Raw genomic sequence first — 19,237 nt, forward strand, 5'->3', positions numbered from 1 at the left:
CGCTTTTAAATGTTCATTCACTTATTTTTAAAATGTATTTTGAGAGAGAGCACGCACAAGTGGGGGAGGGGCCGAGGGAGAGGGGGAGAGAGAATCCCAAGCAGGCTCCATGCTGTCATTGTGGAGGTCAACGTGGGACTCAAACTCAGGAACCCTGAGGTCATGACCTGAGCCAAAATGGAGTCGGATGCTCAACCGACTGAGCCACTCAGGTGCCCCTGTTTTTGCTTTTATAAAAAGATGGCTATTTATCACTTCTCTACACCTAGTATATTTTATAAATATTTGGGGGACATTTTGAAATGGTATTATTCATTGGTAGGTCAAAAAGCAAATTACCTCTATGGATGACCTTGTCGACTTCATTCAGTCATCTGAAACAGCTTCAGAGCATTGTGAGTTGCCTTACTCTAAGAATTTCATGTTGCTGATTGAACAACTTGGCATGGATTGTAAAGGTAGGAAGCCTTTTTACGTATATTGCTGTAGTAATATGTGCAAACCTTGCCTACTACTGCACCATAGAGCACTGCTGTATTATAGAGCTGCTCATCTCAGAAATATGTTTTATATTAAAATAAAAGGAGCACTATTGTATCCTCTCGGCCAAAGAGTCATCATTTCTACTGTACCTTTCTTAGTGGGAATGGCACATCTAATGTGTTTGTTAACTCTGCTTCTCTTCTGTGCCTTCACCCAGGTCAGGTCATTATTTTTCTCCTAGATGACTGAAATAACGTCAGGACTGTTTTCCCTGCCGTTCTACCTCCCAGGACCTTGGTCTACACTGCAACCATAATTAGTATATGTTTTAAAAAATGTGTCTTTCATCATGGTACCCCGTTGCTTAAAGCATAGCTATTACTTCTCATTGCTATTAGGTTAAAGGCCACAGTCCTCTGGCTTCATCTTGTATGGTTTTACATCCTTCTTTCCATCTGTGTCTTATCCAATGTTTTAGACGTTCTTCCTGTGAAAGAGCTTTTTGTTTCCAACAGCTTTAGTTAGGTAAACTGCACATATATGAAGTGTGTCATTTGATAGTTTTGACATATGTTTACACGTATGAAACGATAACCATAATCCAGACAGTTAACATATTCATCACCCTTAAAAATCTCATGTCCCCTTATATTCCCTTATTATGAAGCTGCCAAATTGTTTTCTAAAGGAGTTGTATGGTTTTCCATTCCCACCAGCAGTCTGTGACAGCACCAATTCCTACATACATATTCATGAACACTTAGTATTGTCAGCTTTTTAAATCCTAGCCATTCGGATGGATATTTAGTATATATCTCATTATGGTTTCAATATACATTTCCCTAATAACGGATGATGGTGAGCATATTTTCATGTGCTTGTTTGCCATCTGTGTATCTTCTTTGAATTGTCCAAGTCTTTGGTTGTTTTAAAAATTTGTTTGTTTGTTTTCTTAGTTGTTGAGTTTTCAGAATTCTTTGTATAATCTAGACACAGTTCCTTCTTATTTTGTTTTCTTTTTTTTATGGTTGTTGTTGTTGTTGTTGTTGTTTCCACTGAGGCATTTTATTTGCACATATGTATTACATCCCTAGAAAAAGAATCCCAGGATTTCCCCTTCTGTGTGTTTTCATCTTGCTTCTTCATGGTCCATGACTGTAGCTGAGGTGGTCAGTATAATGAAACCAAACTGAGCAGATTATTCTGCCATTTTTCTAGATCTTTGCATTGTCCATCAATTCTGGGGCCAGTCACTCCATGCTTGCTTAACCTGCCTGTGAGTTTCACAACAATTTTCCCAACTCTGTGATCATCAATGATTTTAAATTCACCAGTGTAACCATGCTTCATCATCACAGTTAGAAAATGGACAATGTCTTTGGAGCATGGCCTAGTAAGAACCTGGAGTTTGCTTCTCTTTTCAGTATTGTTATGCTTTGGGGAGCATCTGCCACGACATTCACATGCATCATGATGGTGGCACAGAAAGATGGTGGAAAGAGCTAGATACAGTTCCTTTCTCACCTCTCTTTTTTTTGCAAGGTTTTTCTTCTCCCACTCTGTGACTTTTCCTTGTCTCAACAGTGTTTTTGAAGAGCAGTTTTTCTTTTTGGTGAAGTCCAGTTTACACATTCATTTGTTCTTGTATGATTGTTGCTTTTGGTTTTCATATCTAAGAAATATTTGCATAGCACAAGGTCACAAAGCTTTTATCTCATGCTTTCTTTTAGAAGTTTTATAGTTTTAGGTCTTACATTTAGATCTATGACCCATTTTATATTATTTTTTATTTGCGATACAGAGTATGGATACAAGTTCATTCTTTTGCATATGGATATCTAGTTGTTCCAGCACCATTTATTGAAAAGGCTGTGTTTTCTCCGCTTTATGCCATTGTTCCTTTGTCATAATCAGTTGGCCACATATGTGAGGGTTTAAGTATGGGCTCTATTCTGTCTCATTGATCTCTTTGTCCATCTTTGTACCAATATTATGCTGTTTTAATCACTGCCAGTTTATAAGGATTTTTGAAATCAGGTAGTGTTTGTCGTCCTGCTCTGTTCTTTTCAGTGTTCTTCCGCTACTCTGGATCCTTTGCATTTCCACGTGAATTTTAGAATCAGTTTGTCTGTTTCTTAACAAAAACAAACAAACAAACAAACAAACAAACAAACACCAACTCTGGTGGTCTTCTGGAATTTAAGTTTAGATTATGTTGAATCTACAGATTTATTTGGGGAGAATTGACTTCTTGACAATATTGAATCTTTTAACCCCTGAACAGAGTATATATCTCTCCCTTGATATAGGCCTTTTAAAATTTTCTCAGTAATATTTTGTAGTGTTTAATGTATAGGTCTTTCTGTCTTTTATGATATTAGCTGTGATTGTTTTTTATTTTCAGTGCAGTTGTAAATAATATATCTTAAATTTAATTTTTTTTTAAATGTTTACTCTTGAGAGAGAGACAGAGCATGAGTTGGGGAGGGGCGGAGAGAGAGGTAGACAGAATCTGAAGTTGGCTCCAGGCTCCAAGCTATCAGTACAGAGCCCGACGTGGGGCTTGAACTCACCAACGGTGAGATCATGACCTGAGCCTGAGCCCAGTGCTTAACCAACTGAGCCACCCAGATACCCCGAAATTTTAATTTTTGATTCTTTATAGCTAATATGTAGAAATATAGTTGATTTTTGTGTAATGATTCTGTATCCTCCAACCTTGATCAATTTATATGTATAGATATATTTAATATTAGAGAGAGTACATGAGCAGGGGAGAGGGGCAGAGAGAGAGAGAGATCGAGAGAGAGTGAGAAAGAGACAGAGAGAGAGAGAGAGAGGGAAAGAGAGAGAGAGGGAGGGAGGGAGAGAGAGAGAGAGAGAGAGAGAGAGAGAGAGAGAATCTTAAGTAGTCTCCATGCTCAGTGCGAGCCTGTCATCAGGCTCCATCCCATGACTCTGGGATCGTAGACTGAGCTGAAATCAAGAGACAGACACTAAACCGACTGAGTCATGCATGTGCCATGATTAATTCATTTATTAATTCTAGTAGCATTTTTCTTAATGCTGTCAGATTTTCTACATAAGCAAAGGTCATAAAAATTCATTTTTAACTACTATTTTACTAGCAATGGTAAATACTGTAGACTTGTAGCCAATACATTCTCTGTCACAACTAATCAGCTTTTCCATTGTACTATAAGAGCAGCCAATAGATACTGCATAAATTAATGGACATGGCTGTATTTTGATAAAATTTAATTTACCAAAACAAGTAACGTGGCCCATAGGCTGGAGTTTGCCAACTTCTATTTTGTGACCATGTGATTGCGAATAGAGACAGTTTCACTTCATTTTCTATCTGGATGTCCTTTGTTGCTTTATCTTGTTTGATTGCATTGGCTAGAACTGCTAGTATAGTGCTGAACAAAAGAAGTCATTCAGTGAATGTCATTCCTGTCCTCTTCCTGATCTTATAGGAAATGCATTCAGTTTTTCACCATTATATATAACGTTAGCTGTAGAGTTATCATGACTTGTTTTGTTTTGTTTTGTTTTGTTTTAAATCATATTGAAGTTCCCTTGTATTCCAGGATTGCCAAAAGTTTTTATCTGGAATGGATGTTGAATTTTGACAAGGAACATATTTTATCTACGGAGATAGATACGGTTTTTGAATCTTAAACCAACTCTGCATTTCTGGGATAAACCCCATTTGGTAACAACAAATTATCCCTTAGTGTATTGTTAGATTCCCCACACACACACACACATGGCTGTAGTTTAATTAATTAATTAAATATAATTTATTGTCAAGTTGGCTAACATACAGTGTATATATCGTGCTCTTGGCTTTGGGAGTATATTCCCATGATTCATTACTTACATACCACACCCAGTGCTCATCCCAAGTGCCCTCCTCAATGCCCATCACCTACTCTCCCCTTTCCCCCACCCCTCCATGAACCTTCAGTTTGTTCTCTGTATTTAAGAGTTTCTTATGGTTTGCCTCCCTCTCTGTTTGAAACTATTTTCCCCCTTCTATTCCCCCATGTTCTTCTGTTAAGTTTCTCAAAATCCACATATGAGTGAAAACATATGATATCTGTTTTTCTCTGACTGACTTATTTCACTTCACATAGTACCCTCCAGTTCCATCCATGTTTTTGCAAATGGCACGATTTCATTCTTTCTCATTGCCAAGTAATATCCATTGTATATATAAACCACATCTTCTTTACCCATTCATCAGTTGATGGACATTTGGGTTCTTTCCATAATTTGGTGATTGTTGATAGTATAAACGTTGGGGCACACGTGCCCCTATGAATCAGCACTCCTGTATCCCTCGGATATATGCCTAGTAGTGCAATTGCTGGGTTGTAAAGTAATTCTATTTTTAATTTTTTGAGGAACCTCCACACTGTTTTCCGGAGCAGCGGCACCAACCATGCATTCCCACAGACAGTGCAAGAGAATTCCCATTTCTGCACATCCTCACCAATGTCTGTTGTTTCCTGAGTTGTTAATTTTATCTACCCTGACCGGTGTGAGGTGGTATCTCAATGTGGTTTTGATTTGGATTTCCCTGATGATGAGCGATGTTGAACATCCTTTCATGTGCTTGTTGGCCATCTGGATGTTTTCTTTGGAAAAGTGTCTATTCATGCCTTCTGCCCATTTCTTCCCTGGATTATTTGTTTTTCGGGTGTTGAGTTTGGCCAATTCTTTCTAGAGTATGGGTACTAATCCTTTCTCTGATATGTCATGTGCAGATATCTTCTCCCATTCCGTTGGTGCCTTTTAATTTTGTGGATTGTTTCCTTTGAAGTGCAGAAGGTTTCTACCTTGATGAGGTCCCAAGGGTCCAGTTTTGCTTTTATGTCCCTTGCCTTCAGAGATGTGTTGAGAAGAAGTTGCTGTAGCCAAGGTCAAAGAGGTTGTGGCCTGTGTTCTCCTCCAGGGTTTTGATGGTTTCCTCTCTCACATTGAGGTCTTTCATCCATTTTGAGTTTATGCACGGTGTAAGAAACTGGTCCTGTTTCATTCTTCCGCATGTTGCTGTCCAGCACTCCCAGCACCATTTGCTAAAGAGCCTATCTTTTTTCCATTGGATACTCTTTTCTGCTTTGCCAAGGTTTAGTTGGCCATACATTTGTGGGTCCATTTCTGGATTCTCTATTCTATGCCATTCGCCTTTGTGTCTCTTTTTGTGCCGATAGTATACTCCCTTGATGATCGCAGCTTTGTAGTAGAGGCTAACGTCTGGGATTGTGATGCCTCCAGCTTTGGTTTTCTTTTTCAACATTACTTTGGCTATCTGGGATCTTTTGTGGTTCCATACAAATTGTAGGATTGTTTGTTCTAGCTCTGAGAAGAATGCCAGTGCAACGTTGATTGGGATTGCACTGAATGTGTAGATTGCTTTGGGTCGTTATCGACATATTTACAATATTTCTTCTTCCAGTCCATGAGCATAGAATGTTTTTCCATTTCTTTGTGTCTTCTTTAATTTCTTTGATATGTTTTCTATAGTTTTCAGGATACAAATCTCTTATAGCTTTGGTTAGGTTGATTCCTAGGTATCTTATGGTTCTTGGTGTAATTGTAAATGAGCTCAGTTTCTTGATTTCTCTTTCTGTGGCTTCATTATTGGTATATAGAAGTGCAATCGATTTCTGTGTGTTGATTTTGTATCCTGTGACTTTGCTGAATTCATGTATCAGTTGGAGCAGCTTTTTGGTGGAGTCTTTTAGGTTTTCCATGTAGAGTATCATGCCATCTGCGAAAAGTGAAAGTTTAACTTCTTCTTTGCCAATTTGGATGTGTTTTATTTCATTTTGTTGTATGATTGCTGAGGCTAGGCCTTCCAACACTATGTTCAACAACACTGGTGAGAGTGGACGTCCCTTTTGTGTTCCTTATCTTCGGCGGGCAGGATAGGGGGGAAGTTCTCTGTTTCTCCCCATTGAGGATATTCGCAGCAGGCTTCTCATATATGGCTTTTATGATGTTAAGGTATGTTCCTTGTATCCCAACTTTCTTGAGGGTTTCTTATTAACAAAGGATGCTGTATTCGGTCAAATGTTTTTCTGTATTTATTGACAGGATCATATGAATGATCGTATCCTTTCTTCTATTAAGGTGATGTATCATTTTGATTGATTTGCGAATATTGAACCAGCCCTGTAGCCCAGGAATGAATCCCACTTGATCATGGTGAAGAATTCTTTCATATACTGCCGAATTGGATTTGCTAGTATCTTGTTAAGAATTTGGCATCCATGTTCATCAGGAATATTGGCCTGTCACTCTCCTTTTTAGTGGGGTCTCTATCTGTGTTGGGAATCAAGGTAATGCTAGCTTCATAGAAAGAGTCCGGAAGCTTTTCTTCCATTTCTTTGTTCAACAGCTGGAAAAGAATCGGTATTAACTCTGCTTTAAATGTCTTGTAGAATTCCCCTGGGAAGACTTCTGGTCCAGGACTCCTATTTGTTGGGAGATTTTTGACAACTGATTGAATTTCTTTGCTGGTTATGGGTCTGTTCAAATTTTCTATTTCTTCCCATTTGAGTTTGGGTAATGTGTGGTTGTCTAGGTATGTGTCCATTTCTTCCAGGTTGTCCAGTTTGTTGGCATATACATTTTCGTAGTATTCTCTAATAGTTGTATTTCTGTGTGTTCATTGTGACCTCTCCTTTTTCATTCGTGATTTTATCTATTTGGATTCTCTTTTCTTTTTGAGAAAGCTGGCTAGGGGTCTATCAAGTTTATTTATTCTTTAAAAAAAAAACAGGTCTTAGATTCATTGATCTGTTCTACTATTTTTTTTTTTTTTTGTTTTTACAGGTTTTTCTTTTGGATTCTATAGTGTTTGTATCTGCTCTAATCTTTATTATTTCTTCTAATGGTTGTAGGGTTTCTTTGCTATTCTTCTTCTAGTTTCTTTAGGTGTGAGGTTCGATTTTGTATTTCGGATTGTTCTTATTTCTTGAGAAAGGCCTGGATGGCGATGTGTTTTCCTTTTAGGGCTGCCTTTGCTGCATCCCAAAGGGGTTGGACTGTCATGTTTTCATTTTCATTTGCCCGTATATATATTTTTTAATTTTGCCTGTCATCGTCTGGTTGACCCATTCTTTCTCCAGTAGGATGTTCTTCAACCTCCATGCATTTAGAGGCTTCCCAAACTTTTTCTTTTGTTTGATTTCAAGTTTCATAGTGTTGTGGTCTGAAAATACGCATGGTGTGATCTCAGTTCTTTTATATTTATGGAGGGCTGTTTTGTGACCCACTGTGTGATCTGTTTTGGAGAAGGTTCCACGTGCACTCGAGAAGAATGTGTATTCTGCTGCTGTTGGATGAAAAGTTCTGAATAGATCTGTCAAATACATCTGGTCCAGCGTATCATTCAGGGCCTTTGTTTCTTTACCGATTTTGTGCCTAGGTGATCTGTCCATTGTTGTTAGGGAGTATTTAAGTCACCTACAATTTCCATATGATTATCAATAAGATTGCTTCGGTTTGTGATTAATCAATGTATGTATTTGGGGGCTCTCAAGTTGGGGGCACCAACATTTACAATTGTTAGCTCTTCTTGATGGATAGATCCCTTAATTATGATATAATCCCCTTCGCCATCTCTTGTTAGAGTCTTTGGTTTAAAATCTCATTTGTCTGACCTAAGTATGGCTACCCCAGCTTTCTTTTGACTTCCAGTAGCATAATACATGGTACTCTATCCCCTAACCTTCAATCTAATGGTGTCCTCCTGTCTCAAATAAGTCTCTTGTAGACAGCATATAGATGGATTTTCTTTGTTTTTTAACCCATTCAGATACCCTATGTGTTTTGATAAGGGCATTTAGTCCCTTCACATTCAGAGTGATTATTTAAAGATATGGATTTCATGTCATTGTGTTGTCTGGAGCTTTCATGCTTGTGGTGATGTTTCTGGTCCTTTGTAGCCTTGACAACATTCCACTCACAGAGTCTCCTTAGGATCTCCTGCAGGGCTGGTTTAGTGGTCATGAGCTCTTGTAGTTTTTGGTTTTCTGGGAAAGCCTATCTCTCCTTCTATTCTGAATGACATCCTTGCTGGAGAAAGGATTCTTAGCTGCATCTTTTCCTATTCAGCACATGGACTTTTTCCTACCATCGCCTCCTGGCCTGCCAAGTTTCAGCGGGCAGGTCTGCCACTACCCATTATGTGTCTACCCTTGTAGGTTAAGGCCCATTTGTCCCTTGCTGCTTTCAGAATTCTCTTTTCTCTTTGTAACTTGCCAGTTTCACTATGATATGCTGTGGAGAAGACCTATTCTTGTTGAATCTGAAGAGAGTTGTCTGTGCCTTCTGGATTTGGATGTCTGCTTCCTTCTCCAGATTAGGGAAGTTCTCACCTATAATTTGTTCAAGTAAACCATCTGCCCTTTTCTCTCTCTCTCTCTCTTACGCTGGAACTCTTATGATCCGGATATTATAACATTTCATTGAATCACTTAGTTTTCTAATACTCCCCTCATGGTCTAATATTTTCTTATCACCCCTTTTCTTGTCTTCGTCATTTTCCATACATTCATCTTCTATGTCACTTATTCTCCCCTCTGTTTCCTCCATCTTTGCAGTTACTGCATCTAGTTTATTTTGCATCTTATTTACAGTATTTCTTAATTGCTGTGACTATTTCTTAGTTCCTTGATCCCTGCAGCAATAGATTCTCTGCTGTCTTCTATGCTTTTTTGTAAGCTCAGCTGTTAATCTTACAACTATTGTTCTAACTTCTTGAACCGATATATTGTTTATATCTGTTTTGAGCAATTCTCTAGCTCTCATTTCTTCCTGGAGTTTCTTTTGAGGAGAATTCTTCCATTTCCTCAGTGTTCGGTACTTTATGTGTTTTCCTAGTTGTCATGTGTCCTGCACCTGTGAGCACTACTATTTTAAAAAGGGGTCATATACTATCCAGGGTCTGGCCCTTCAACAGGTATCTTTGGAGTGTGTTTCATGCTCTCTGTTTTTGTGACTCTGGTTGCTTTATTTCCCTACTCATATTGATGGGTTGGCCATTCCAGCAGGTGTGCTTAGATTTGTTCATAATGTAACCTTGGAAAAGAATTTAAACACTGGGGGGGGGTGGTGATGGAAGATGCCTTATCTCATACAAAGGGAGAAATGACAGGGGCAAAGGAAAAGCGAAGAAGACAAAAAAATTGACCAGGCAGAGAATCAGAGATACTATGCAACTTAATCCAGGCAGGGAAGAGAGAGAGAGAGAGAGAGAGAGAGAGAAAGGAAAATAAGAAGGAGATACAGAAGAGGTGCAGAAAGAATAGATTAAAAATCTCCACGACCTGGCAAGTTGTCCCCATGGGCCCCTGGAGATGTTTGTGTCACTCTGTAGCCCGGATTCCTAGATTTCCACATCTTCTTGCCTCACTGCTGTGTTTGAGGGAGGTGGTCATTTCAGGTCCCCCTACTTCTCTGCTCTGTTGACACACCCCCCTCTTTAATGTAGTGTTAGACTTGATTTGTGGATGGTTTCTTCAGAAATTGGACTCCCATGCTTATGACAGAATTTTCTTTCTTATAGTATCTTTGTCTAGTTTTGGTCTCAGGTAATGCTAGCCTTATAGAATGAGGTGAGAAATATTTCTCCTCTCCATTTTGGGGGGAGACTTTGTGTAGAATAGATTACATTTCTTCCTAAAGTGTTGGATGAATTTACTAGTGTAGCCACTTGGCTCTGGAATTGATTTCTGTGGAAAGATCTTTATCTAAGACTTTAGTTTCTTTTATACATATAGAGTTAGTTAGTTTATCTGTTCTTTTTTTCATTTTATTTTATTTTTTTATTTTATTTCATTTCACTTCATTTCATTTCACTTCATTTCATTTCATTTCATTTCATTTCATTTCATTTCAGTAATCTTTACACCCAACATGGGGCTTGAACTCACAATCCAGAGATCAAGAGTCACATGCTCTACCAACTGAGCCAGCCAGGCACTCTTCACTCTTGATTGAGCTTTGATAATTTCTGTCTTTCACGGGATTTACCCACTGCATCTGAGTTGTCAAATTAATTATATAAAGTTGATAATATTACTTTGTTATTTTTTTAGTATCTGTGAATCTCCAGTAATGTTAGTTACATTACTAATTTCTGATACATTGTTAATACTTCCCTTGTTTCTCGTCATTTTGGGATCAGTCTTGGTAGAAATTGATCCTTTTTTTCACCTCCTGAAAGCATTTGGTTTCATTGATTATTCTCTATCATTTTTCTGCTTTTTTTCATGTGATTTTTGTCTTTATTAGTTCCTTTCTTCTGTTTGGTTTGGGTTTAATTTGTTTTCGTTTTCTAGTTTCAAAAGGTGGAACCCAATGTCATAGATTTCAGACCTTTCTTCTTCCTCATCCTCTTCTTCCTCTTCTTCTTTTTCCTCTCCTTCTTCCTCCTCTCCTTCTTCCTTCTCCTCCCTCCTCCTCCTCCTCTCCTCCTTCTTCTTCTTCTTCTTCTTCTTCTTCTTCTTCTTCTTCTTCTTCTTCTCCCTTTCCCCCTCTGTCTCCCTCTCCCTCTCCTCCTTCTCTCCACTTCCCCTTCCTCTTTCCTCCTCCTCCTCCTCCTCCTCTTCTCTTCTTCTCCTTCTCCTTCCTCTTCTTCATCTTCTTCTTCTTCTCCCTTTCATTCTCCATCTCCCTGTCCTCCTTCCCACCTCTTACTCCTTCCTCTTCCTCCTCTGTCATCTTCCGCCTTCTCTTTCCTCCTCTTCCTCCTTCTCCACCTCTTCTTCTGCTCCTCCTCCTTCCCTCCTCGTTCTCCTTGTTGTTGTTGTTGTTGTTGTTGTTGTTGTTGTTGTTCTTCTTCTTCTTCTTCTTCTTCTTCTTCTTCTTCTTCCTCTTCTCCCTTTTCCTCTCCATCTCCCTGTCCTCCTTCCCTCCTCTTCCTCCTTCCTCCTCCTCCTCTGTCTTCTTTGCCTCCTCTTTCCTCCTCCTCCTCCTCCTCCTCCTCTTCTGCTCCCCCTCCTTCCCCCTCCTCGTTCTTCTTCTTCTTCTTCTTCTTCTTCTCCTTCTCCTTCTCCCTCTCCCTCTCCCTCTCCTTCTCGTCCTTCCCTCCTTTTCCTCCTCCTTCCTCCTCCTCTTCTTCTTCTTCTTCTTCTTCTTCTTCTTGATACTGTAGAAATCTATTGGCAATATTTTACCAAAATTTTTCTCAATTGTGAAAAATTAAAATAAGTTCTTCAACCTATAAAGAAAAAAGAAGAAAATCTCTTTACTATAATACACCATGAAAATAGGCTATCTGCTTGCCACATTGTGTGTGTGTGTGTGTGTGTGTGTGTGTGTGTGTGTGTTTAATTACACATGTGTGTGTGTGTGTGTGTGTGTGTGTGTGTTTAATTACACTATGGCCACAATCCATTTCACACAATTTTTAAGACAGGTAAATAAATACCAAATTATTTCCTTTCAGGCCAGCCACAAAACTTTAAGGAATAGACCCTAGACATGTATGTACTTGACAGTGCAGGCTCCTGGTTGAGCCAGGCAGTTTTAGTATCATTTCCAGGGGTCAGCAATCTATGGCCCGTGGACTGAATGTGGCTGGGCTTGTTTGTGTATGGCCCTGAGGTAAGAAAAGTTTTAGATTTTTTAAAGGGTTGTAAACAAAGCAAAAACAAAGTACTATGTGACAAAAGTACATGGTCTACAAAGGTTAAAATATTTACAGTTTGGCCTTTTACAGAAAAAGCTTGCAGACCCTCATTTATACCAATGTTGTACAGAATTCAGACGGTGCAATTACAATTCTGAGATAATGTTCCTTTATTCTGACCCAGAATGTAGCAACATCCTACAAAGATGATCCTCTGATGTCATGGGTTAGAATTCCTTTTCTCTTTTTTCTTCATCTTCACATCATTAAACTTCATCCTTATCTCTCTCTCCATGAGTGTGGAGATTTTTCAATTTTTCATTTAGTAAGGCAGCAATTGCTTTGGCATCTCTGGCATCTATTTGCTCTCCCCAAATGTTTCTCTTTGCTTTTTCATAGGGATAACATTTAACAGTCGGATAGGCTCTGATGCCAGCTTTCTGGCATGTTTGAGCCTAAGCCTGACAGTCTATTTTTCCAGCTTTCACTTTTCCTTTCATCATCTTAGCCAAGAGCTTAAACTCTGGAGCAAAATTTTGGCAAGGTCCACACCAAGGAGCATAGAATTCAATCACCCGGTGATTTTTCCCTTGTATAACTTTTTCATCGAAAGCTGAGTCATTAGATTTGTGGATGCTTGAGGTAGAAATCCCGTACCCCAAATCTCTCTTCTAGCCATTGTAACTGTGATACTGAAAAGCTTTATTTGGTTTTGGGGGAGGGGAATCTTATCTCAGGGTATCTCTGAACATTTTCTTGGGCACAAAAAGAATGATACTGTTGGCAGTCTATACTGCCCACAGTAACTCTCCAGTTAGTGTCCGGGCCATTCTTTTCGATTCTGGCATTAGGACTTGACATGGATGACACCATGGGAGTAGAAGTCAACCATCCAGACTTCATCATGGTTTCTTTGTTTAGCTAGTTCATTGAAAGTGGTGGGTGTCAGGGAGGTCACTGAAGGTTCCTAGGATCCTCTATGAATTCCAAGATCTGTTGTTCAACAGAGTGATGTCCTTCTTATTCATGAACCTCGGATTGGTTGAATACCACTGTTGTTGGATCCGCCTGAATGTTACACGTGTTACAGGGTCCCTCGTGAACCGTACCATCTAGTGTACCAAACTAAAGCTCACCACGCAGATGCTTTGATGCTTTTTGTAACTCTGGCAATAAAGCTTGACATGGTGGACACCATGGCACAAACAAATCAACAAGCCACGGTTCCTGTCATCGGCAGGAACATTTTGAGGTCCAAGTGTGGCAACATGAGAATTACCACTTTCTTTGGCAAAGGCTAGTATATCATATAGAATCTTCTTTCCATGATGAATTTCATATTCTTTGGTTCCTTGTCCTTTAATTTTTTTTAACGTTTATTTATTTTTGAGACAGAGAGAGACAGAGCATGAATGGGGGAGGGTCAGAGAGAGGGAGACACAGAATCCGAAACAGGCTCCGGGCTCCAAGCTGTCAGCACAGGGGCCCGATGCGGGGCTCGAACTCACAGACCGCGAGATCGTGACCTGAGCCGAAGTCGGCTCCCAACCGACTGAGCCACCCAGGCACCCCTGGTTCCTTGTCCTTTAAATACTGCTAGACATGGCTGAAATACAGAGAGATTACTACAGATGTCTGGCGCAGAGGGACAGTCAGCCTTGCCAACTTGAATATGATCACTTTTGAGTAGAGTTTTTAGTTCCCTCAACTCAGGATCATTTGGATTTTCATGTTTTCCGAAACTAAACGATAAGAGCCACTGATGATGCACCAATCGATCCGTTAGTGTATTTGCCAAAAGTAGCTCAAAATCTGGAAGACTATGCATGATTTCCAAATATATTTCTCGAGCATCCAATGAATTAAGGAACAAAACACTGCTTTTCTCTCTGTTATTTAATGTGGCACCAGAGGAAAATAGGCAGTAGTACTTGTCATAATATCCAGACTTTTACAAAGTTTGTCCTGGGTGGCACAGTCCATCCATCCTACATTAACAAGACCATCCAACATGCCCCTGAGCCTGAGTCGTGTCTATGAAGTTAAACAATCTCCTCCTTTGCAACAAAAAGTGATCAGCTGGCCAATACCAGCAGCAAAAGCAGTTTCTATGGAGTGAACACAATTTCCTGTCCATAATTCCATCACTGTGTTTCTAACGCGCTGCATGGCGAAAGTCACCAAACTTTCCTTTGATCTGTCCCCGTGATATTTCACTGTGGCCGTTCCAGACCTAAAAAGGAAGAGGCTGGGAGATCCGTTGACTCCTTTCATTCAGCAAAACATTCTATCATCACCACAGTTAACAGCACCAATTTGAAGTAATCCATCTACTTCTTTAGCACAGTCTCTCCATGTGGGAGCTAATTCATGGCAGTGTGAACATCCTGGGGAGTAAAAGTTCACAAACCACAGTTCTCCAGAATGAACAGCAGCATCCAATTCTCTTCTAGTCAATGTCATGCTTTCAAGATCATCATCATAAATACCAAAATCATAACGATCATAATCCCAGCTTTCATACGGGCCACCTTCTGGATCATCTGCAAGTCCCTTTTCTCCGTATTTGTCATACTTTTCCCACAGATCTTCATCTTTGAGTACTTCATATGCTCTATTTATTTTGGAAAATCACTCTGTACGTTAGGATTATTCATTTGGTTGGTAGGTTGGTTGGTTGGTTGGTTGGTCATTTATTTATTTATTTATTTATTTATTTATTTAGTGTTTATTTACTATTGGGAGAGACAGAGACGGAATGCAAGTGGCTTGGGGCAGAGAGAGTGGGAGACACAGAATCCAAAGCAGGCCCCTGGCTCCGAGCCATCAGCACAGAGCCCGACGTGGGGCTCTAACACACGACCTGTGAGATCATGACCCGAGCGAGCGGAAGTTGGACGCTCAACTGACTGAGCCACCCAGGCGCCCCGGGTTATTCGTTTTTGTTTTTTGTTTTTTATCAGGATGTAACTTCAATGCCAACTTCGTGAAAGCTTGCCTTATCTCTCTACTGTTTGCGGTCCTGGATACTCCAAGTAAACTGTACAAATCCTGATCTGTGCCCACTAAAATGGCCATATACACTATTAGGAAACAGAATGACCCTTTTCAGGTCCCGGACGTAGTCATTTTCGTTGAAGCAGACTCCCATTCTTTCTCTGATACATGTTCTGATGAAAGTGAACATTCAGATATACAGCTGGTTCCAACTGAGAGAATATGCAGGTTTGAGAACTTGTGTTCACGTTACCCCAAGAGCGAATCAAGCATCGTGAAATTTTCCCAAAATGTCAATCTGTGTAGGCTCAGTAATCTCCACTTCCTCAGATCACAAAAGATATCAAAATACTTTCAGGAATCTAACCTTCTTAACATTCTGTTTCTCCTTTCTTCCTTTAATCCTAAATGTCTAAATCTTCTCCTTACCTGCGAATGGTCTCTGGCTCATTTCTAACTCCTTGTCATGCAACCAAAACATACGTTTGTAAAGTATAGAGGTGGAGGTAACAAATATTCAGACTAAAATAAGCAACCAGAGGAAAATTGAGAACATATTGTCCAATACCACCATGGGACAAGTGGTTCTCCTAGGGGTCGTTCTCAGCATGGGTGTGGTGGACTTGATCTGCGCCACGCTTCAGGGCCAGGTAGAAACTGCCGGTAAATGCAATAGGAAGGATTTCTGGCTGCCATCAACCCAGAATAGGATGTGGGGAGAGGGGAAGGATGGGGACATCCCATGAAAGAGACTGCTGGCATATGAAGTCTCCGGCAAGACTAGGGTGAAAAGAACCTGAGTAACTGAGGCTTAAGTGAGAGAAAGGGTCGTAAGAAGGTGGGAAGCGAAGTTGGAAGAAGAGTGATGATGTAGGTGGTGAGAAAAAGATGGGGAGCTAGAACACAAAACCCATGGCAGGGGCGGAGAGGAAGGGAGGGGAGACAGGTGCACAGGCATTGGGCTCTCCCTTCCAGAAGGGCCATGCCTCTGCCACCGCCGCAGCCTCCCGCTCCAGCAGAGCCTGGGGCCCGGCCCATTCCCACCTCAGTCTAGGGGGGTCGCCTCCTACAGCTACTCCCCCGCCTTCAAATCCTGGCAGGTAGCGGACCCCGCCCCCACCCACCCAAGTCCTGCTGTGGGCGTGTGAACAAAGCACCTGCTCTCCAGCCACTGCCAGGGTGGGGCGGGGCAGGGCAGGGTGCCTTGGGAAGCCGGGCGAGGAGCCACAAAGGCAGCAAGGAGCACCGCACTTCCCTCTTCTTTTTTAATGTATACATTCAGTGCTATAAGTCTTCATGTGAGTGCTACTAAAGCAGGACTCTACAAATTCTACTATGTTTTCATTTTCATTCAGTTCAGAATCCTCTCTAATTTTTTTTTTCTTTTTTCATTACTTCTTTGACCCAGGGGATATTTTGATGTGTTCTGTAGTTCACAAATAGTTGAGTATTTTCCAGAGATATTTTTGTGCTTGATTTCTGATTTGGTTGCTTAGTGGTCAGGGAACACACTATTATGACTTCAGGCCTCTTGACTTCTTCCTTTTATTAAGATTTATTTGGGGCGCCTGGGTGGCTCAGTCGGTTGAGCGTCCAACTTCAGCTCAGGTCACGATCTCGTGGTCCGTGAGTTCGAGCCCCGCGTCGGGCTCTGGGCTGATGGCTCAGAGCCTGGAGCTTGCTTCCGATTCTGTGTCTCCCTCTCTCTCTGCCCCTCCCCCATTCATGCTGTGTTTCTCTCTGTCTCAAAAATAAATAAACGTTAAAAAAAAATTTAAGGTTTATTTTTGACCCAGAACATAGTCTTTTTTGGTAAGTGTTCCATAGATCCTTGAGAAGAATAGTGGCGGCCAAGTCTACTATGCCCTGGCTGATGTTGAGCCTATTGAAATATCAGACTATAATTGTGAATTTGCCTATTTCTCTTTTCAGTTCTATCAATTTTTGCTTCATGTACTTTGAAGCTATTAACAGATACATGAACATTTAAGATTGCTCTTAATTGACCCTTTTATGATTATACAATGACCTGTTGTTTATTGCTGGTAATAATTTTTTTTGCTTGAAACTGTTTTGTCTGCTATTCATATAGCCACTCTAGCTCAGCCTTCTTTGGTCAAGTGTTAGTGTGGTATATCATATTTCTGTCTTTCGAACAAATTTCTGTCTTGACATTTAAAGTGCATTTTGTATAGGTGGCATATAGTTGAGTCTTCCTTTTTTATCCATTCTGACAGTCTGCGTTTTAGTTGAGGCTTTTAGACCGTTTTCATTTACTGTGATTTTTTTTTCAATATATGAAATTTATTGTCAAATTGGTTTCCATACAACACCCAGTGCTCATCCCAAAAGGTGCCCTCCTCAATACCCATCACCCACCCTCCCCTCCCTCCCACCCCCCATCAACCCTCAGTTTGTTCTCAGTTTTTAAGAGTCTCTTATGCTTTGGCTCTCTCCCACTCTAACCTCTTTTTTTCTTTTTTCTTTCCCCTCCCCCATGGGTTTCTGTTAAGTTTCTCAGGATCCACATAAGACTGAAAACATATGGTATCTGTCTTTCTCTGTATGGCTTATTTCACTTAGCATCACACTCTCCAGTTCCATCCACGTTGCTACAAAGGGCCATTTACTGTGATTTTTGAGATAGTTGATTTGAATATGTCATCATGCTGTTTGATTTGCATTTGTCCTATCTGCTCCTTGTTCCCGTTCTCTTCTTTTTCTGCTTTCTTTTAATCGAGTAATTTTTATGATTCAGTTTTATCCATTTATTTATTTATTCATGTATTCATTTATTCATTTATTTATCTAGGCTTCCTAGCTAGAACTTTTCAGTTTTGCTGCTTTAGTGGTTGGTTTAGGGTTTATAGTCTATGGCTTCAGCATCACAGTCTCCCTTCCAGTAATGTTGTACCACATCATATAGAGTTTAGGCAAATCACAAGAGTTGACTTCCATTTCTTCTTTCCTAGATATATCCTTCCTGGGTCAGTGGGATTATAGTTTTCATGAGGTTTAGGAAGATTTGGGCCATTTTTTTTTCCTGTCCCTTTCCCTGCCTCTTTGGGCAATTGTATATTTCCCAGTTGAAGTTTTCTCCCAGGTTTCCTATGTTAAACTTCAGTCTTTTGTTTTGTGAGGTCTAATATGTGTTTATTCCTACCCATCGTATTGTTCATGGCTAACATAATTTACATCTCTGTAAGTGCTATTTGGTTTTTAAAACAATAGCTTCCATGCCTCTAGTTATCTTTTCATGCTTTGTTTGGAGATATAGTTAAGTTACTTACAAACAGTTGGATCCTTTAGTCTTGCTCTTACGAATTATTGGATGAATCCAGAGTGGTGATCAGCCTAAGGCAAATTATGAGTTTTTCTATCTTAGCTAATGTGAATAGATACCGTCCCTCGTGCTGTGGGAGCACCAGGCAGTGTTTCCTCTACTCTTTTCAGATTTTTTTCCCTTGATGACTTCCTTCCATGTATGCACTGGTTGTTACTCTGCTGAATAGCCAAAGGGGACCCTGTGCAGATGCCCAGGGTTCTTTCTGTGTCCTGCTTTCTCCTCTCTTGGATGCTGACCTGTCGTCTCTATCTGCCTTGACTTCACCAGACTCTCAGTTTTGCCACCTTGACTCAAGGAGTCTGGTGAAATCTACTTAAATAATTTATGTCTCCTGTGTTGTAGCCTGAAAATTCTCTCAAGGCAGTGAGCTTGGGCATACGTGTTAGGCTAACGTGTTTTGTTTTCAGGGATCATTGTCCTTCATTGTCTGAAGTTCTGTGTCTTGAAAATCATGTTAAAATTGTATTTTGTCTGTTTTGTTTTTGCTTGCTTCAGGTAGGAAGATCAATCAGTACGTGTTACCCCATCTTGGCCAGAAGCAGATTACAGTGGAACTTCGGCACATGCTCTAGACTGTCGAGTGTGCTTGTCTTCCTCCTTTGCTTAATTGTCTCCTGCTCATCCTTCATTCCTCAGTATATTTATCTCTTCCTCAGGGACATCTATCTTCCTTGGGCCCAATCTAGATCAAGTTATGATCACAGAACTCTGTCTTCTAATAGGAACTATCTGAATTTAGAATTACCATTTGAGTTGTC

The 19,237-nt window shown here is 40.3% G+C and overlaps 1 protein-coding gene and 2 pseudogenes across 3 annotated transcripts in view; 1 reads left to right on the top strand and 2 right to left on the bottom strand.

The window, feature by feature from the left end:
- Window positions 1–19,237, top strand: part of LOC122215596 (ankyrin repeat domain-containing protein 26-like) — a 140,040-nt gene that overhangs the window by 75,614 nt on the left and 45,189 nt on the right. For all 3 annotated transcript variants that reach the window (XM_042931063.1, XM_042931074.1, XM_042931084.1), the window contains one exon: window positions 323–458. In XM_042931063.1, coding sequence (XP_042786997.1) covers window positions 323–458 — 136 coding nt within the window. The remainder of the gene's footprint in view (window positions 1–322; window positions 459–19,237) is intronic.
- LOC122215614 lies at window positions 1,574–1,955 on the bottom strand (annotated as a pseudogene).
- Window positions 12,403–15,287, bottom strand: LOC122215605 (annotated as a pseudogene).

This window comes from Panthera leo, chromosome A1 (genome assembly GCF_018350215.1).
Source record: "Panthera leo isolate Ple1 chromosome A1, P.leo_Ple1_pat1.1, whole genome shotgun sequence".
NCBI lineage: Eukaryota > Metazoa > Chordata > Mammalia > Carnivora > Felidae > Panthera > Panthera leo.